We start from the raw sequence: 19,596 nt of genomic DNA, 5'->3' as shown, positions 1-19,596 counted from the left end.
AGTGTCTGCGCTGGAAGCGCCCTCAACGTCGTCCCCCCAGTATCATCCCCCCGCCCCATTTGACTCAGGTAGACATTGAGGTCCGGGTTAGGGGACTGACCTGGCGGCGAGAAACTGTCAAAAGTCCGTCTCCCTGTACCCTCCCCACCAGGGAAGGGACCCCAGCCCAGAACCCCTGAGAGGGAAGGCGGGAGAGCGAGGCCGCCGCTGATTGGTCCAAAGTTCTCCGGCACCATCCAACGGGCGGGGAAGGCGCGGCCCGGCTCGATTAATCAGGCTGCGCGCGGCCGCCGCCTGGGTAGCCGGTGGTCCCCGCCCCTGCCGCCGTTTCTGCCCCAGTCCTGCACTAATCCTAACCCCCGCCCTCGCCATGGGCTTGCAGCTCTACCTGGACTTGCTGTCCCAGCCTTGCCGCGCCGTCTACATCTTCGCCAAGAAGAACGGCATCCCCTTCGAGCTGCGCACCGTGGACCTGCTCAAAGGTGGGCCCGGCAGGCAGGCCCGGGGTCTGGGCCCCTGTGTGCACACGGACTCCCGGGGCCCCACGGTCAGGCGGCCTGCGCAGACAGACGGCAAGAGACAGACTCCAGTCGGAAACCGTGGCTTCGCCTATAAGTTGTGTATTTTCAGAGTCTTTACCTTTGCTTAGTGAATACTAACCGTTCTTCAAAATACAGGTTAGGAAGGAGCAGAGCAGGTAGAGAGCAGTGGGGGTGTGGGGCCGCGGGAAGTGGAGTGACAGCTCCAACACCTCCACACCTGGGCTTGGAGAAAACAGTGAACTGCCTCCTCATTCCCAGTGGAAGCAGCCCCCATCTCTTGAGTTTCTGGGTCTGCTGGCAGGAGGAGGTTGGACACCTGCATCTGGTCTCCTCTTTACTCCTACCTATGCCTGCCTAGGTCCCCTCCACTTACACAGAATCCGGGGAGGGGGCAGGGCTGTAACTGGACAGTAGGATAAGCTCTGGATTCAGAGCCCCTCTGGCAGACCCGGAGGGAGACCCTGCTTGGCCGAGCCTGCCCACCTTCTGCCTCTGGTGCCCCAGCGTGAGCCACCAGCTGCTTTGATGCCAGCTTGCTCTGACTTTTCAATGCTCCTTGGGGTGGGGGCTGGGCACAGAGGCAATTTCTAGAGGGAGGATGGGTAGGGGTGATTCCATCCATGCAGTAGAAGGGCAAAGAGGCCCACAGGCGGTCGTACGGCCAGGCTGGATCCCGGCTCCACTGAAGCCCTCCGACTCCACATACATTACTTGGTGTACCGTCTGCACTGGCCCGGGACAGGGAGGTATGCAGATGTGATTCAGACATGGGAACCCCTGTGGGGGAGGAGCCTTGAAGGTTTGGCACAGGAAAGAAAGAGGAGCTGACCTGCAGGAGGTTGAGTGGCTGAGTCGGGCAGGTATTGCTGGTGAGAGCGAGGTTTGCTGAGGGCCAGGAGCAGGTGTGGCTGGAACTCTGGGGTGTAGACAGGTCACCCAGTTTGCATAGAGAGGGGGACTGCAGTGGACAAGGCTAGAGCCCAGGGAGGAGGCTAGAGTGTGTGATGCGTGGATGGAGTTGGCTGGGGCTGGGGTGGATTACAGCTGCAGTGAATCACCCTCCTCCCAAGTCCAAGCTGAGATGCTACTTGACCCAGGTTCCAAGGTGGGGCGAGTGGACACAGGAAGGGGGGACCTCTGGCAGGCTCAGCGTGTATGATCCGCTGACCAGCAGAGTGGCCTCGTCTTCTCTGATGCCCCACCTGGATGGAGGCCTCAGAAAGTTGGTGCCTGGACATTGGGGTAGGGGGTGGGCAGAGACCTCAGAGGGCTCAGAGTTCTCCCCACCTGCCTCACTGGTCTCTCCCACAGGCCAGCACTACAGCGATGACTTTGCCCAGGTGAACCCCCTGAGGAAGGTGCCCGCCTTGAAGGACGGGGACTTCACCTTGGCCGAGAGGTAACGGGTCCCTTGGCTGCACCAGTCAGCCATCTGTGTGTCCACCGTTGATGGCTCGGATCGTGGCTTCTGTGCCCTGAGCCCCTTACCAGCCCGAGGGTGGAGAGTGGATTGAAGTCAGCAGAGCTGCCCAGGGCTGGGAGGGGCGCCTGGTCTTACTCCTGTTGCTGTCCCTGCCCTGGAGATGTTGGAGAATGGTATTGGAGTCACTCTCATCCTTCGGGACACATGTTGGGCACTGCTTCCTCATGGGAGATTTCTCTGAGCATACATCCACTTTCTGAAATCACATGACATTTTGTTTTTCACTTGGTGCCCTTAGTTCTGATGATAGGATGGCCCAAGATAGAGCTGTGTGATCCTGGCTGTCACTTAACCTCTCTGAGCCTCACACTCCTACTCTGTACCAGAAACAGTGAAATGTTCCACCCCCAGGAGCTGGGGAAAGATGTGTGAGGAGCAGGGACCGGCCTCACCCAGGGCCTGGCCCCTGTGGAATGGTTAAAGAGTGACTGGGGCATGTCCCCCTGCACCCACCGTGTCCCCCAGTGTGGCCATCCTGCTGTATCTGACCCGCAAGTATGAGACCCCCGACCACTGGTACCCCCAGGACCTGCAGGCCCGAGCCCGTGTGGATGAGTACCTGGCGTGGCAGCACACGGCCCTGCGAACAAGCTGCACCCGGACCATGTGGCAGAAGGTGAGCTTCAGAGCAGGGAGCCCTTCCTTGGTGACCAGGGGATGGTGCTTTCTGTCTAAAGCATTCCATTCAGACCTGAGACCTGAGAACACTAAATTCTAGAATGCCAGAGATGCTCCAGGGCAACCAACTTGTTTCCCAGAGGGGAAACCAAGGCACAGAGCCTGGGAATGACTCCCCCAATATGTCTTGATTCCTGAGCTGCTGGAAATTAATCTTGTGCCCTTTTGCACACTCTAGGCTGCCTGGGAATATTGTCTTTTGGGAGAGAAAAGAATCAAACCTTCACTTTGCTACACATGTACTTTCCAGATGGAGAGGTGTTAAGTGAAAAACCTCAAAGTAGGAAGAAATAAGATATTTCACTAAATGTTGATCTGATTTCTGGGTATGCAAGGATTTATAAGCCTAGTAACAGTGGGAGACTTAAAGAAAAGGCTAATCGATTTTACACAAAATCTGTGTAAGAAAAAAAAAAGAATGAAAACAAGCAAAAAAACCTGGGAAAGATCTTGGCAAAGAAATGTTAGAAAGAACATTAAAAAAATTTTTTATAATTTTTAATTTTTATTTTTGGCTGCATTGGGTCTTCGTTGCTGCGTGCGGGCTTTCTCTAGTTGTGGTGAGCGGGGGCTACTCTTCGTTGTGGTGAGCGGGCTTCTCATTGCAGTGGCTTCTCTTGTTGCAGAGCACCGGTTCTAGGCGCACGGGATTCAGTAGTTGTGGCATGCAGGCTTCAGTAGTTGCAGAGTGCGGGCTCAGTAGTTGTGGCACACGGGTTTAGCTGCTCTGCGGCATGTGGGATCTTCCCAGACCAGGGCTCGAACCCGTGTCCCCTGCACTGGTGGGTGGATTCTTAACCACTATGCCACTGGAGAAGTCCAGAACCCACATGCCGCAACTACTGAAGCCCGCGCGCCTACAGCCCATGCTCTGCAACAAGCGAAGCCACCAAAATGAGAAACCTGTGCACCACAAGGAAGAGTAGGCCCCACTCGCCGCAACTAGAGAAAGCCTGGGCGCAGCAACGAAGACCCAACGCAGCAATAAATAAATTAAATAAATAAATATGCTTAAAAAAAATAAGACGCTCTTAGAAGCCCATCAAAACACAGGAGAAAAATGCGCAGAAGAAACCAGCAGAGATGTAACTGAAGGACAGAGAGAAAGGGTCAATAAATGGATGAAAACATGTAACTTCAGTAAAAATCAAGCAAATGCACATTAAAAGAGCATGCAGATACCATTTTTACTTATCGAACGTGCAGAGGTTTTTGAAATGTGAACTCTGAGTTATTATTGGTAAAGCACTTAGTGTCTGGCACAGAGCAGGCTCCCTGCGTGTGTGAGGGAGTGTGAGCTGGCCCCTGCTGCACGTATGGAACCACTGTTCTGGGGGCCCATTTGTTGTTGTTGTTTTTGGCCGTGCAGCTTGTGGGATCTTAGTTCCCTGACCAGAGGTGAAACCCAGGCCCTCGGCAGTGAGCGCGGAAGTCTAACCACTGGACTGCCAGGGAATTCCCTCTGGGGGTCCATTTGGCACAAAGAAGGTTTCCATAGCTTTACAAGCTGTGGTGGGGGAGGAAGCCCGGTGCATTTGAGGGCAGAATGGAGAGAAGTCCAGGAGAGTGAGTGTAGATGTTTGCTACTCAGAGTGTGGGCCATGGGCCAGGAGCATGAGCGTCACCTGGGAGCTTGGAAATGCAGAGTCTCAGGCCCCACCCAGGTGTACTGATTAGGACCGTACACTTGAACCACATCCCAGAGGGATCTGCACGCACATTCCCATTTGAGAAGCCTGGGGTGGAGTGGGAGGTGGGGTGGGAGAGGATGGCTGCTACCCTGTGTTGAGGCCTTTGCAGTGAGGGCACTAGGGAGCCATGGAAGGCTTTATGCAGGGAGAAGATATGGGCAGACTGGGATTGCCGAAGTATCCCCCGGCTGCCCGATGTGATGACCCAGGAAGAGGTGGAGGCTATCTGTGCCTGAGTAAGGGATAAGGCCTGGGCTGGTAGTGGCTGTGGGTGGGAAATGGTAGATGGGAGTGAGGAGAAATGCGAAGGATGGCTGATAGGTGGAATGAGAGCAGGAACCATGCTGGGCCTTGGGCAGACCCTGAGCCCTCCCCTGCCTGCCCGCCTACCAGATGTTGTTGCCTGTGTTCCTGGGCCAACGGGTGCCCCCTGAGACACTGGCATCTACTCTGGCTGAGCTGGACAGGTGCCTGCAGCTGCTTGAGGACAAGTTCCTGAAGGACCAGGACTTCCTGTCTGGGCCTCACATCTCAGTGGCAGACTTGGTGGCCATCACAGAGCTGATGCATGTGAGTGTCGTGGGGTGGGGGGCCAGCTGGGCATTGGGGTACCCTGGGAGAGAGCCAGTGTACCAGCTCACGTTGTCCTTTCTGGCTGGGGGGCCCTGGGCGGGTCACTTCCCCCTCTGAGCCTCAGCGTCCTCATCTGTAAAAAGGGGCTTAAAAACCCCACCCTGCAGGCTTATTGAGCAGCTTCTCGGTATTTCCTGGAGGAGAACCCCCAGCCTATCACCCGTGTGGCAGAGGAGGGAAAATCCACCCGAGGGATCCCTAAGTTGGGACATGCTGCCTTGTGCTTCTCTGGGTCCCACCCCTCCACCCGGCTTCCTCTCCCATAGCCTGTCAGTGCCGGCTGTGACATCTTCAAAAACCGGCCTAAGCTGGCTGCGTGGCGCAAGCGGGTGGAAGCTGCGGTGGGGGAGGACCTCTTCCAGGAGGCCCACGCGGTCATCATGAAGGCTAAGGACCTGCCTCCAGCCGACACTGCCATGAAGGAGAGGCTGAAGCCCCTGGCGCAGCTTTTGTTGCAGTGAGTACCGGGTGGGCCTGCAGAGCCACCATCGACGGAGCTCTGTCCTCAGAATAAAGAAATGGCACTGCCTCCCCTCGGCTGTGAGCGAGACACCTTCGCAGCATCCGGTCCACAGTGCCTTCCACACGCCAGTCCTTTGTTCCTTCTTCTGTCTGCCTGCCAACTTCACCCTTACCCCTTGCACTCTGACTTCCATGTAACCTCTGGAAATAGCTTTAGTAAACACAGATGTGACCCTGACCCCCCGGCCCTCTCCTGTTTGAAACTTACCCTGGTGCATCACTGCCCTGAGGCTAAAGGACAAAGGACGAGTCACTGAACTTTACATTTGAGGCCTTGCCGCCGTCCCTCCAGGGCACCCCCTCTGGTTTCCCCCAGTAGCCCACCATTTTCCTGGCTCTACCCCCCCCACCCCAGCACCAACTCCCAGCTTCCTCCTTGGCCTCCTGGCCTTGGCTCAGCCTATTTCTGCTGCTTACCGGGCTCCCCCTCACTTTTCCTGCTTGGTGCTCTTCCTGGTCTTTTGGCATTTGTTACCATGTCCTTCTCCAGGGAGAATTCCTCCAACTTCTCACCCTAGGCCAAGTCAGGTGACCCCTCTGGGCTCCTCAGCCTCAAAGCTTCCCTCCCTCAATCCTGGCAGGGAGCTGGTTCCATGCCCCCTGGACTGGCACATGTCACAGTTGACTTAGTAAAGAGAGTCACAATCAGGAATCATCTCAGTCTCCTGGGTCTGTCTCCTCCCTCTGGGGTGACGCTGTCTCCCACAGGTGGGGCACAGGGCTGGTTCATGAACCTCCTTGCAGGGAGGGAAGTATCAGGTTAGTTCCTGGCCCTCCTGGTGCTGCTGAGGGGCTTTGCTCTCCCATGCCTACTCGTAACCCCGGCCACTGTCTTCTCCACGCTACACCCTGGGTCCCAGACTTGTCACCTGTCCCTCAGGATGGTCACAGTCTACCTGTCTTGTGTCCTAGACCCTCTGATATCTGAATCATCTAATAAAGGAAGGAGACAGGGTCATGGACAGACAGAGCCTCAGCCTGCCTGCCTCCCATAGAGGCTCCTTTAATATGTGCACTTAAATAGAATTTTAGATGTGTAATTGAAATTGTTCATATACACCCATACAATTTCAATTATCTTTGTCATTTACAATTCAAACAGCTTTACAACGTAGATGAGAGTACCATGTTTGGCTACCTCAACAGACCTACACGGTTTTTTCGTTTTAATTAATTAATTAATTTGGCCGCATTGGGCCTTTCTTGCTGTGCGCAGGCTTTCTCTAGTTGTGGTGAGTGGGGGCTACTCTTCGTTGTGGTGCACGGGCTTCTCATCGTGGTGGCTTCTCTTGTTGCGGAGCATGGGCTGTAGGCACATGGGCTTCAGTAGTTGTGGCTCATGGGCTCTAGAGCGCAGGCTCAGTAGTTGAGTGCACGGGCTTAGTTGCTCCGTGGCATGTGGGATCTTCCCGGACTAGGGCTCGAACCTGTGTCCCCTGCATTGGCAGGTGGATTCTAAACCACTGCACCACCAGGGAAGTCCGACTTCCACATTTTAAATAACAACTTTTGTTTCACCTATAAAAACATAGGGTCCTGTAAACATTGCTGGTAATTCTACTGGGACTTGGTGGCTCTCACCCCCCGGTGGGCTGTCCTTCACCGTGAGGTAAGGTTGGCACAGGCACAAGAGGCCACAAAGGTAGATGTCTTTGGGGGCCAGGTAGGGATGCAGGGAGCCCGAGGGTCTCTGCCCAGTCCCACTCGAGCCCACATGTATCACCAGGTGACCTGATCAAGAGAAGCGCAGATTCACACATGGAGCGTGAAGTTGCTTGACTTGGAGGCAACCCATTTAAAAATAATTTTAAGCCTCCGTGACGACGTAACGTTTTTAGGGTGGAGCCTGGGGAAGGCTCCTACAGGTGTGTGTGTTTGGGGGGGGGTGTTCAGACCTCCATCTAAATATTGGCTAAGAAGCAGAAGACCGCAGCAGCGCCCAAAAGCGGCAGGAGACCGGAAACCTCGGCCAGTGTGGCTGGGGCGGGGGCGGGGCCTGTCGTGTGGGCGGGGCCTGGAGCGGCCAATGTCTCCTTGGGGGTGGGGTTACTCGGAGCCGGCCGGGCTACAGCACTTCCGGAAATCAGCGCCGTAGCACGCGGAGACTGTCGGCCGAAGCCGGGGGGTGTAGTCTAGGCAGCCAATCGGGGGGCGCTGTGTACCTGCCCAGCCAATGAGGAGCGGGTTTCCGCGGCGCCCCGCCTCCCCCGCTCCCTACAGCCCTGCCCTGGAGATCACCCACCTGGATTCCGTGCTTTCTTTCTCCCTGGCGGCCTTTCGCGCGCCTTCCCGCTAGAAATGCCGTTCGTTGAGCTGGACACGAACTTGCCCGCCGGCCGTGTGCCCGCGGGACTAGAGAAGCGGCTCTGCGCGGCCACTGCCGCCATCCTGGGCAAGCCTGAGGACGTGAGTATGCCCAGGGGAGCACGGAGAGGGAGGAGGTTGGTGGATGGGGTCAGGCTCTGTCCGCGCTTCGGCTTCCCCACCGCGACCCTGACTCTTCCGCGCCCGCCTCCCGCCAAGTCTGACCTCCCGCTCTCCAAGACCCCGCGGCCCCACCCGCCACGTCTGCTCCTGTCGCCTTGCCCAGCCATGACCCCGACGTGACCTGCAAGGACCCCGGCCCGTGCCCCCGGCCCTGATCCCGCGGGGCCTGCGCTCTCCCACTCCGCGCTACCCGGTCCTCAGCACCATCCCGGCCTACACTGGCCTCAGGCGAAACTTTCGTGTCACCGCAGCGCGTGAACGTGACGGTGCGGCCCGGCCTGGCCATGGCGATGAACGGCTCGGCGGAGCCCGGCGCGCAGCTGCTCGTCTCCTCCATCGGTGTGGTGGGCACGGCCGAGGAGAACCGCGGCCACAGTGCCCGCCTCTTCGAGTTTCTCACCAAGGAGCTGGACCTGGCCCAGGACCGGTGCGTAGGGGCAGGGAGAGGACCCTCTTGGGACTGCTGCGAGACGGGGCAGGGATCCGACTTAAGGCCCTTCCTAAGGTTGGGGAAAAAATTAATTCCCCACCCTTCGCTAGAAGGATGTGGTGCCGCAGGGCCCCTTGCGCCCCCCGGTGGTGGGCCCACCTTGAGAGTGGTAGTGGAATTGAGTGAATTCCTGGCTCTGTAGTGGTCCCTGTGACACCTGGGCAAGGTGTGGCCTCCAGGACCTCAGTGTTTCCATCTGTGAAGTGGGAAGGCTCTCCTTTAACCACTCCCTGGGGGTACTGCATGGGATGGCACTATACTGCACCTGCCTTGACACCTGGTAGGGCAGGATGTTGTTACCCTGACAAAACCAAGGCCATTTATCATCTGCCTTCAGGCTTCCCCACATCTTAGGGAAACAGGTGTAATTTTCTAGAGCGTCTCCAAGCTGGTCGAGGAATTCTGGGTATGTCCTGAGGCTGTGACCTTTGGGCCTATGGCCCAATTAGGTCCCAGGTAAGGTTCCTGGGAGGGCCACAGAGTAGTGGAAAGAGCATTGGCCTGAATGTCTGGAGACCTGGGTTCTGGGTCCCATGCAGCTGGAGGATCCAGACAAACCTGGAAGTGAACCATCTCTGGTTTGTAGCCTTCTCTTCTGTGAATAGAGAGGCATGGATTAAACGATTCCCAAGAACACCTACAGCTCCCAAACCTGGGACTCTGTGGCAAGGTTAAAGTTTCTTCCTGGGTGAAAAATATTCCTGAGCCAAGTCCATGCCTACAAGGAACTAAGTATATGAGAAGCTTGAAAGAACCTTCCAGAATGGAGCCTTCATTGGCCCAGAAAGGCTGGTGAAGAATGGTTACTTGTGGGGGGTGCTCAGACCTGGTCCTCAAGCTGGGGAGTGATAATAATTCTAACAACATAAGTAATGTGTAATTTACCATGTGCCAGATACTCCATAGGTAACTCACATGCCTGATCCCATTTGATCCTTAGAAGTTTTGTCCCCCTCTCCATACCCCTCGTGTGGACATGCCATCCCCAGGAGGTAGATACCTCCTTTATGCCTATTTACAAATGGGAAAACAGGTTGTCACATATACCTCCTTGGTACCAGGCTATCCCAGGTATCCTGTTTCTTCACAAGGAACTTCCTATCACTTCTGTGAGAGGGGCACACTCACTCACTCCATAGACATCACAGGGGTGGTGGAGGAGTCACCTCGTGCCTGGCCTTCTTGAGCCAGGCTTTGCAAAAACAGGCAGCTTGGGCACTGCGCATGCCCCCATGGGGCCTGCAGTTTGGAAGACAGGGCTCCCCTGTGAACCCACAGACAGAGCATACAGTGACCACAGAGGCCGCCATGTTGAGAGTCTGTTCTTGGTGGGTGATGATGATGTGCAGTCACCATCCCAACCTTGACATGCCCACTGCCCTGTCGGGGGTTGGGCAGAGAGCATTAATGGGTTGAGACAGGCTTGCAAAATGCCTGGTGGGCTAAGGCAGGCTGGCCTGAGAGCCCATGGTGGGAGTACCTGGCTAGGGGTCTTGGAATGTGAGGCATTAGCCAAGGAGCTGATGACATCTTTTTCTCTGTCTCCTGAAGGATAATTATCCGCTTTCTCCCCTTGGAGCCCTGGCAGATCGGCAAGAAGGGGACAGTCATGACCTTTTTATGATTGGCGTGGAGGGCATCCAGGGCATCTGTGAGCTGGCAGCCCCTTCCAGAGAGGCCTCCTGGCAGAGTGAGGGCCTGGTGGATACCAGCTTCTGGCACCCCCACATGAAGACAGGCCTGTGACCTCACGGTCCTCTTCCCCATCCTTACGACAAATAAATGAAGAGCGTTGTCTCTCAAACATGACTTCTCTACTTCCCTTTACCCTCCTCCGGCATTCTGGGCCACCCTGGGCAGCAGGGGTTGGTTTATGAGGTGGGGACTTTAGGGAACCTGGGAGGTGGGATGTTCCTGTCTTCAGGGCCTCCGATTCATGTTTTGTATCTCGGCTGCCCAAATCAGGGTGGAGGGCTCAGCCCGGAGGCCCTGCTCCCGATGCCCATGTTCAGGCTGGTGGGGAGGAGCTGGCAGCTGGTCCAGCCTGGGCCTTCCTGCAGACTCTGCAGACCAGATGTTCCTGTCCTCAGCCTGGGCTTTAGGAACCTTCCGTGGACATTGCCAAACTTCACCTTCTCCAGTGAATCTTGATGAGAATTCAGTGTAGCTGTGCGCCTTGTAAAAATCCATGTCCCAGGGCTTCCCTGGTGGCGCAGTGGTTGAGAGTCCGCCTGCCGATGCAGGGGACACGGGTTCATGCCCCGGTCCGGGAAGATCCCACATGCCGCGGGGCGGCTAGGCCCGTGAGCCATGGCTGCTGAGCCTGCGTGTCCGGAGCCTGTGCTCTGCAACGGGAGAGGCCACAACAGTGAGAGGCCCGCCTACCGCAAACAAAACAAAACAAAACAAAAAAAACCATGTCCCAGAATGGCAAACCCAGAAATGCAACATCTGCTTCTAGAAATGGAATGAATGGGATCCCGCACCCCCATCTAAAGAACATACCATGCTTTTGCATTTCAGAGGATATACAGGTTGGGTGGGGGTAGCCCAAAGGAAGTCACCTTTTCAGTTTCCTTCCGGATGCAGAGTTTACATCTCTGGGTGCTATGTTTCTCTGCACAATTAAAGCTTTGATCATCCTGTGCACCAATGAAATGCCAAATTGAGATCTGCAGTCTATGCAGTCCACCTGGTTAATAAGTTAGTTTCCAAAAGAATGTGCCTGTGCCTGCTGTGTTTACCTGACCACCGCTGAGGACTTGTTAAAAGCTATAGCTTGGAGTTCCTTTCCCTGGCTCGCTGTCCCAGCTGTTTCTGCTCTCATTCCTTCTGCCAACATGGATGTCTTGCTTCCCAAAGGGGCTCAGGGAATGTTTGTGGGTTGAATGCAAATGAATGGTTGAAGTGCCTAAGGAGGGATTCATGCCTAACCCTTGCCAGGACCATAAGGTAAGATCTGGTCTCCCCAGCTTCAATCTTATCCCCACTATTGTGAGTGATGTCATCTGTTTGCTGTGAGGACTGGCCCCTCCCCCCACACGGGCATTACCTCTCCCCGTTGTGGCCCTGAGTTTTACCCCCTGAAAACACCATGCTGCATGAGGCTCCTGCATGGCCAGCAGTGTTTCTCAACTCAAAACCTTGCCACACAGCTAGCTCCCTGCTGCTTGCACCACCCTTCCCATCTTTGTTCAACTTTCACTCCAGAGCATCTTTCAAGATACAACTCAGTTGTGGGAACTGCATACAAGGTTGCAAGTCATCCAGGAAAGTTTGAAACCATCTGTTTATGCTCTGTTTAACCCAACCCTGCCCCTTATACTCCTCTCAAAAATCAAGGTTGGCGACTCAATTATTTTTTTATCTACTAGCATATCGTTAAAGCTTTACTGTACTGAACCGTCTATGAGTTCTTCACCATGGTTTTACTGTCTATAAATAAAGTCAAAGAAAAAGCCATAACATTCGTTCTTTAAGTCATTCTTGCTGGACTCAAGCCGCTATGAATGTCAACCAGTGTGAAGCCCTTCCCTAAAACGCTTAGCTCCCAAGAGCGTTACCCCTGTGTCCCAGGCCCTTGTCAGAAACCCGTCAATGCTGGGCCCTCCTTCCGGCTCTGTTCTGTCACTTCCTCCCCGGTACGTTCATCCCCCGCTCCCCCTCCCCCTTTTTCTTTTGCTTCAGTAGTTGCTTGTATCTGTGACTTTTAGGTTTCAAATCCTTTTCGGAACGAGGTGAGGTCCAGGTAATGTGAGAACGCTCTTCCGGCCCCGGTTCCCTCCAAGTGTCCCAGGTTTCCACGGCCTTCAGAACACCTGTCGCAGGTTGTAACAGTAGTGCGGCCGTCACTTGGCAGCTGCTGCGGGCCAGGCCCCGAGCTCGGTGCTTCCCGGGTACGACAAGCGGTGGGGAGGGAGCGGGCGCTGAGCCCCCAGCCGCGCTCCGGCCGAAGGGCAGGGCTGCGCCGGGCACCTGCAGGGTCCTCGCGCGCCAGCTCCGCGGGGCGGCGCGTGAGCGCTTGCCGACTGGCTGGTGGAGCCGGCTCCGGAGCCAATGGGAGCGCGCCTTGTTGTGAGGCGCGCAGCCGGCAGGCGCGGGGGTCTGGCGGACAGGCGGTTGCCGTGGAGACGCCTGGTGAGTTCGCTGGCAGCGGGTTTGGGGCGGCCCCGGGTGGGGGCGCGGCTCTGCCCTGCCGGGGGCGAGGGTTTGACGGGCGGCGGTGGCGGGGTCCGGCCGGGCGGACGCTGGGGCTCCTCGTGGGGAAACCGAAGCCGGGACCCGGAGCGGCCCGGCTGGGCCCCGCTGCCGCGCGGGCCTCTCGTCGGCTCCTGCTCGTCCCGGGGGGCTGAGAGGGGCTCCGCGTGGGGGCAGGGATCACAGTGGCCGCAGCGGGAGCCGCCGTCCGGTCTATGGCTTCGGTGCCGGGCCCCGCGCTGACCACCGCCTCGCGTCCTTCTACTTCACCTTCACGGCGGCGTTGCGCGGTGAGCGCCCCTCACTTGTGGAAACTGAGGCCGAGGGGACGTGCAGCCGCTTGTCCCGAGTCCCCGGCTCCCCCGCGGGCCGTTGGCTCCAAACTGCAAGCTTTGACTGCCCCACCGCCCCGAGGAGGCGGACCTGGGCCGGATAGAGCTTCCTGATGCTGGCAGGTGTCTGCACAAGGGGCTCTGGGGGCCCTCCACCCTTAGGGGCCTGGGTTACTACAGGTCGTGCTGTGTATGCGAATTCCATGCGGCGGCTGGGCTTCCTTCTGGGTGACTCATAATCGTTCTTAGAACTGGAGTATCCGAGTAATAGTATTATGTCTTGTGGCTGTAGTAAGTATGAGTATACTTATAATAATATAAGTATTCGGGTGCTATACTGTACTGAGTACTGTGGTCGCAGCCAAAGACAGTATGTAAGAGAGTGGTGGTGTTTCAATAAAATTTTATTTAGGGACACTGAAATTTGAATTTTATGTAAGTTTTATGTAATTTTCACGTGTCACGAAGTTTTTCAACCATTTAAAAATGTAAAAATCATTCTTTGCTCTTGGGCTGTATGGAAACAGTAGGCTAGTGAGCTTGCAGACGCCTGATTTAGTCCAAAGACTCATGCAGTAGAGGAAACTGAGACCCAGAGGGGTTATCTTATGCCATGTCAGTCACACAGCCGGGTAGTGCCCCAACTGAGCTTAAGACCTACTCTTCCCGACTCCTTCCCGACTCCCGGGCCAGAGCCTGCTAGGAAACATCACCACTTACCACTGGATCAGGGTACGAGGTGCTCAAAGTGTGCTGTTGTTATGTGTTCTGAAGGACATGAAAACTATAAAGAGTTTGAAAACTTGTGAGGTTTAACTCCTGAATGTGCTGTTCTGAGAAAATGCAACTGTTCTGCTGGGAGACTGAGAAATGAGTACCAGATACTTCCCTTCTCATCTTTATACAGTAGCTTTTTTTTTTTTTTTTAAACTCCTTTTTGTGGTTTCTAGGGTTTGTGGTGAATAATATGGCTATAGTCCTCATTCTCACATTGCTTACAGATGATAAATATATAATCTCAAATGGTTATTTCTTTGTAAAGTTTTTATTTTAAACTGCTTTGTGTGTGTGTGTTTTTATTGAAGTATAGTTGATTTACAATGTTGTGTTAGTTTCAGGTGTACAGCAAAGTGATTTGGTTAGACATACATATATATCTTTTTTTCAGATTAATTTCCCTTATAGGTTATTACAAAATATTGAGTACAGTTCCCTGTGCTATACAGTAGGTCCCTGTTGGTCATCTGTTTTATATATAGTAGTGTGTATCTGTTAATCCCAAACTCTCAATTTATCCCCCCCACTTTGGTAACCATAAGTTTGTTTTCTATGTCTGTGGGTCTATTTCTTTGTGGTATATAAGTTCATTTGTATCTTTTTAAAAATTTTTTTAGATTACACATATAAGCAATATCATATGATATTTGTCTTTCTCTGTCTTACTTCACTTAGTATAATGATCTCTAGGTCCATCCGTGTTGCTGCAAATGGCATTATTTCATTCGTTTTTTTTTGTGATATTTATTTAATATATTTAGTTTCCTTATTTTTTTGTCTGCGTCTGGTCTTAGTTGCGGTACGTGGGATCTTTTGTTACAGGGCGCGGACTCTTGGTTGCGGCGTGTGGGCTTCTCTCTAGTTGTGGTGCGCGGGCTCCAGAGTGCATGGGCTCTGTAGTTTGCGGCACGCAGCCTCCCTTGTTGAGGCGCGCGAGCTCAATAGTTGTTGCCCGCGGGCTTAGTTGCCCCGCGGCATATGGGTTCTTGGTTCCCCCACCAGGGATTGAACCTGCGTCCCCTGCATTGGAAGGCAGATTCTCTACCACTGGACCACCAGGGAAGTCCCTCATTCTTTCTTTTATGGCTGAGTAATATTCCATTGTATAAATATACCACATTTTATTTATCCATTCATCTGTCGATGGACATTTAGGTTGCTTCTGTGTCTTGGCTATTGTAAATAGTACTTCAGTGAACACTGGGGTACATGTATCTTTTCAAATTATGGTTTTCTCCGGGTATATGCCTGGGAGTGGGATTGCAGGCTCGTTTGGTAGCTCTATTTTTAGTTTTTTAAGGAACCTCCGTACTCTTCTCCATAGTGGCTGCACCAGTTTACATTCCCACCAACAATATAGGAGGGTTCCCTTTCCTCTACACCCTCTTCAGCATTTGTTATTTGTAGATTTTTTTAACACTTTATTTATTTTTATACATTTATTTATTTATTTATTTTTGGCTGCGTTGGGACTTTGTTGCTGCACGCGGGCTTTCCTTTTAGTTGCGGCGATCGGCGGGCTACTCTTTGTTGTGGTGGGTAGGCCTCTCGTTAAGGTGGCTTCTGTTGTCGCGGAGCACGGGCTTGAGGTGCGTGGGCTTCAGTAGTTGTGGCACATGGACTCAGTAGCTGTGGCTCACAGTCTCTAGAGCGCAGGCTCAGTAGTTGTGGTGCACGGGCTTAGTTGCTCCGCGGCATGTGGGATCTCGCCGGACCACAGCTTGAACCCATGTCCCCTGCATTGGCAGGCGGATTCTTAACGACTGCACCACTAGGGAAGCCCTGTAGGGAGTAGGGGCGGAGGGAGGGCCTTCCTTCCTAGTCCAGAATCTGGCAGCTGAATCGGTTGCTGTGAAGCCTGATCTGTCCACAATCAAAAGCACGTGTGGAAATCCACTCCCAGAGAAGAGTGAGTCCTTGGGGAAGCTGGTTTGGCCTCTGAAAGGTCGACTGAAAGACACCACCCAGAGTTGATGGGGACTTCATTCTCTCCCTTCGCTCTTCACAGGGGCACTGCCCCTTGGGATGTGTGTGTGTTTTCCCTAGGTACAGGGTTTTAGTGCTATAGTTTCTACTTTTATCGTCTTTTTTTTTCCAGATTGTATGGTGGTCACAGTGCCCATTGTAGCATAGTTTATAGTCAAGCAGCAGTTTCCAGAGTTAATCAGCAGAATTCTTTTTTCTAAATGTGGAACCCAGGAGATAAAATAGCTATCAGCCTCGTGGGGTTTCAGTCTTCCTCGTCTGTGAAGACTGTACTTTCTTTCTTCCTTGTAGGAACCCTTGGAGAACTCAGAGCCCATTGTGAAGGTCTTAGCTGTGAGCTCCGTTGGCAGTAGCAGTGGTCATTTTATTTTATACATGTGGAGCACGTGTTCAGTCTCTGCCAAGGCTCATTTCCACTGCCTGCTGGGCCCTTCGGGGCCTTCTGCCAGCCTCTCAGGTGGGACTGTTCCTGGCTCCCTCCTCTGCCCTGACGGGCTTGTTTGGTGGTGCTGCCTCTTCCTCCCCGCCCCACAGGCCAGAACCCCCGCTGTTACCTGGCACCCCTGCTGCTCCCTCCAGCCTCCCAGGGCCCCCCGTTCTGTGAGTTTGCCTCCTGGAACGTGTCCCCGCCTCTGTCCCCAGTGCCACTGCCCCAGCCAGGCTCCTGGCATCTCTTTGTTTAATAGCAGCACATAGTTCACAGACCAAACAGCTCGCCTGTGTAGGGTATACAATTCATTGAGTGTAAGTGTATCCATAGAGTTGTGCAACCATCACCACCGTCAATTTCAGAACATTTTCATCACCCCAGAAAGAAGTCCTGTACCTGGTAGTAGTCACTCCCCATGTGTCCCTCTCCCCTAGACTACTTTCTGGTTCTGTAGATTTGCCTATTCTAGACATTTTGTATAAATGGAATCAGACAGTATGTGGCCTTCGTGACTGGCTTCCTTCATTTAGCGTGTTTTCAAGGTTCATCCATGTTGTAGCAAGTACCAGTGCTTTAATTTTATTTATCACTGAATAATAATCCATTGTATGGACATACCACATTTTCTTTATCCATTTGTCAGTTGACAGACATTTGGGTTGTTTCCACCTTCAATCTGTCATGAGTAATGCTGCTGTGAACATTCATGAACAAGTTTTGGTGTGGACATGTTTTCATTTCTCTTGGGGGTGGAATTTCTGTGTTTGACATTCTGAGCAATTGCCAGACGGGTTTCACCATTTTTCGCTCGCATCTGCAGTGGATGAGGTTCTGATTTCTCCACATCCTCACCAATCCTGTCATTTTTTTAGCAGATTTCACACTGGTCTGCCTACCTCTAATTTTTTTCCTTTTATATTTCCGTCCCATCCTCCAGGCCCCCTGCCTCTGCCTTCCCGCCCTCTACCCCACTGCTGTCCCTTCCTGGGGTTTAACACAGGGCTTCCTCCTTCACCTTCCTCCATCCCTTCGAATGACTTGTTCTCCACCTGTTGCCTGTGTTTCTCTTTATTTCATTCAACTTTTGAAAAAATAATTGTTTATTGATCTGTAACCTCTGCTGAGCAGTGAGTCCTGGGGGCAGATGTCGGTCTAACTCCCCTCTGTCCCTGGCCCCTGGTCTGGCAAAGGTGGGCATTCCGTCCCAAGGACCAGGGGCTCCCTGGGTAACAGACTGAAGAGCCATCCCGAGGCCCACTAGCCTGTGTGCCCAGAGCCGGGAGGCCCGTGGGTTTGGACATGGGTTCCTGGTGGCCTGGTGCTTCCCGGGCCCTCCCTCAACCTGTTCTCCTTCCTTCATAGGAGCCGCGTGGGCTGGCACTGCCCTTCCGGTGCTGGGCAGTGCTGGGCGGTGCTGGGCGGTGTGCCGAAGCCTCTGACTATGGTATGTGCTAATGCTCACCTGCTCTGCGGTCCTCCGGGGCGAGGGCCATGTTCTTGGATGGGCCCTGACGGCTGTCTGAATGGGGCAGCGTTCCTCCCCAGAGGGCTCTTGGCACCCTCGAGGGTGTGGGTGCCCGCTGTCCTGTTGGGTGGTTTACAGGGCCGCATCACCATGGCTAGAGAGGCACACAGTTATCCCGTGTCATTGGAATCTGTTTTTCCGATGCCTGGGTCTTCTGCTGTGTCGGGCCATTGTTGGGGTGTCCCCAGCCTGTTCCTGTTGTAGTGGACACGCTCCCTGAACAGGTTGGTGTGGTTCCCTCAGAATGTCCCAGTCCTCCTTTTCCTCCGCATCTGGGGAGGCCGTAGCTGTTTGAGGCCGAGTGTGTTACAGAGTGTTGTGCGTGTTGTGGGTTACTGAAGAGATGAGACACGTCTCATCTAAAAGCAACTCTTCCGTCAAATCTCTGCTTCTAGATTCGAATCGCAGCCTTAAATGCCAGCTCCACGGTTGAGGATGATCATGAAGGAAGCTTTAAAAGTCACAAGACCCAGACAAAGGAGGCGCAGGTGTGTGGTCAATGGGCTTCTCTGCAGCTGGACCTTGATTCTCATTTCTGCGGGTGGCACCATGTTTCAGATGCATCCCGATGTCTCCTGAATGGGATTTTAGAGGAAAACCCTGTTTACAGAGATGGCTGGCTCTCCATCTCCTGTTTGATCTGCTTCACTTAGAGAGGGTCACGCTGAGGATGGTCACACTGTTTATTCTGAGTGTGCGTGGGCCCTTCTGCAGCCGGAGCTGGCTCTTCACTCAGCTGGTGTGTGGGCCTCAGAAGCTGGCACACCCAGGGGATGGCAGCACGTCACTTTCCAGGGGGAGGCCCCGGAGGGTGCTGCCTAGCCCAGGTCTCACTGGTGGTCTGTGGGGAGCACGGATTCTTGGTCTTTCCTCTCTGCCACGAGGCCCGGCACCACTTCCATTCCAGCCTGCCTGCCTTACTCTCCGCCGGCTCTCCCCATACCTCCTACGCGAATATAACAAGGGTTTGCTCCGGTCTTTGTTTTCCCTGGAATAAGCATACACCTCCCCCTTCTCGGGAGAAGCCAGGACAGTGTGTGGAGCCCTCACGGACGCTGCTAGTCAGTGGTCCCCGGCCCTGAGGGGTGTCAGTGGGGCTCAGCCTGCCCAGTGCCCCCTCTGCCCCTCCCGGCAGCGAGCAGGCTGAGGCAGAGCAGCACATAGAAAGCAGTGGAAGCCTTCCCTGCTCTCTCGGAGTCCCTGGGTTATTACGGCTGCTGGGGCCACTCTCCCAGAAAGCGTCAGCGAGGCTCACAGAACCTTGGCATTGCTCTGCTCTGTGCCCTCAGCCTGCCTTCTGCTGTTGCTTAGACTCAGGTGAGCCCGTGCTGCTCGTGTCTCCTTGGGGGGGCTGCTGAGGGGCTCTTCTCCCAGTGATGAGCTCCTGCGAGCTTGGAGCGTTAGGACTGTTTCCAGCACAGAGCGTGCAGCTGACGAGTAGCATGGCCTTGACAGCAGCCCCCTCTCACACATTGTTGGCTTAAAAAGACAAACCTTTGTGCTGTGTGAAAATGTCTCCTGTCTTGGTTTGCAGGAAGCAGAGGCTTTTGCCTTGTACCACAAGGCCCTGGATCTGCAGAAGCACGACCGGTTTGAGGAGTCCGCCAAGGCCTACCACGAGCTCCTGGAGGCGCGCCTGCTGCGAGAGGTGAGGCCCCAGAGGCCCTCTGCCCCCAGCTTCCCCGCCTGCGGAGCGTCCACCTCTCTGGCTTGCTCTGAGGGTTGGGTGAGTCCAGAGAAGCATGCAGAACGGTTCTAGGTGCAGAGTAAGAGCTCCGTAAATGCCAGCTGCTCTTCCTACTTGGTCTTCACAGCCACTCTGC

The 19,596-nt window shown here is 54.3% G+C and overlaps 3 protein-coding genes across 16 annotated transcripts in view; all 3 read left to right on the top strand.

Moving 5' to 3' along the window:
• The first annotated feature begins 262 nt into the window (after positions 1-262).
• Positions 263-7,496, top strand: LOC101321703 (glutathione S-transferase theta-3-like). Of its 4 annotated transcripts, none has more exons than XM_033837933.2 (5): positions 263-482; positions 1,854-1,941; positions 2,491-2,641; positions 4,788-4,964; positions 5,294-6,739. In XM_033837933.2, the coding sequence occupies exons 1-5, from the start codon at positions 371-373 to the stop codon at positions 5,486-5,488; spliced, it is 723 nt and encodes a 240-aa protein (XP_033693824.1). In that variant the 5' UTR covers positions 263-370; the 3' UTR covers positions 5,489-6,739. The 4 variants fall into 4 exon arrangements, 3 of the variants coding, with proteins under 3 accessions (XP_033693824.1, XP_073646463.1, XP_073646465.1); XR_012325269.1 differs by lacking the exon at positions 263-482 and adding an exon at positions 7,082-7,496 and having other exon boundaries at positions 1,547-1,941; positions 5,294-6,308; XM_073790362.1 differs by lacking the exon at positions 263-482 and having other exon boundaries at positions 1,547-1,941; positions 5,294-6,741.
• A 216-nt stretch (positions 7,497-7,712) lies between these two features.
• DDT (D-dopachrome tautomerase) lies at positions 7,713-10,335 on the top strand. Its single transcript, XM_019926171.3, has 3 exons — positions 7,713-7,955; positions 8,288-8,463; positions 10,078-10,335. Exons 1-3 carry the CDS (start codon positions 7,848-7,850, stop codon positions 10,148-10,150), a joined length of 357 nt encoding a protein of 118 aa, XP_019781730.1. The 5' UTR covers positions 7,713-7,847; the 3' UTR covers positions 10,151-10,335.
• Positions 10,336-12,534: 2,199 nt separating this feature from the next.
• CABIN1 (calcineurin binding protein 1) overlaps positions 12,535-19,596 on the top strand; it is a 97,944-nt gene continuing 90,882 nt past the window's right edge. For 3 of the 11 annotated variants that reach the window (XM_073790358.1, XM_033837329.2, XM_073790353.1), the window contains exons 1-4: positions 12,539-12,663; positions 17,611-17,692; positions 18,169-18,261; positions 19,308-19,421. In XM_073790358.1, coding sequence (XP_073646459.1) covers positions 17,690-17,692; positions 18,169-18,261; positions 19,308-19,421 — 210 coding nt within the window. In that variant the 5' untranslated portion in view covers positions 12,539-12,663; positions 17,611-17,689. Of the gene's footprint in view, positions 12,664-12,686; positions 13,014-13,159; positions 13,179-16,136; positions 16,276-17,610; positions 17,693-18,168; positions 18,262-19,307; positions 19,422-19,596 lie in introns of those variants that run through there. The other 8 variants (XM_073790357.1, XM_073790361.1, XM_033837325.2 and 5 more) reach the window with 6 other exon arrangements.

Source organism: Tursiops truncatus, chromosome 13, assembly GCF_011762595.2.
Source record: "Tursiops truncatus isolate mTurTru1 chromosome 13, mTurTru1.mat.Y, whole genome shotgun sequence".
Taxonomy (NCBI): domain Eukaryota; kingdom Metazoa; phylum Chordata; class Mammalia; order Artiodactyla; family Delphinidae; genus Tursiops; species Tursiops truncatus.
This window is presented reverse-complemented; position numbering and strand designations above follow the sequence as displayed.

Excerpts from the sequence above, each read along its gene's own strand:
- LOC101321703 (XM_073790362.1), top strand. The coding sequence starts at position 1,547 with ATGCGTGGATGGAGTTGGCTGGGGCTGGGGTGGATTACAGCTGCAGTG. Across the intron at positions 2,642-4,787 it reads CCCGGACCATGTGGCAGAAG|ATGTTGTTGCCTGTGTTCCT; the intron begins GTGAGCTTCAGA and ends CCCGCCTACCAG. Across the intron at positions 4,965-5,293 it reads CCATCACAGAGCTGATGCAT|CCTGTCAGTGCCGGCTGTGA; the intron begins GTGAGTGTCGTG and ends CCTCTCCCATAG.
- DDT (XM_019926171.3), top strand. The coding sequence starts at position 7,848 with ATGCCGTTCGTTGAGCTGGACACGAACTTGCCCGCCGGCCGTGTGCCC. Across the intron at positions 7,956-8,287 it reads TCCTGGGCAAGCCTGAGGAC|CGCGTGAACGTGACGGTGCG; the intron begins GTGAGTATGCCC and ends GTGTCACCGCAG. Across the intron at positions 8,464-10,077 it reads CTGGACCTGGCCCAGGACCG|GATAATTATCCGCTTTCTCC; the intron begins GTGCGTAGGGGC and ends TGTCTCCTGAAG.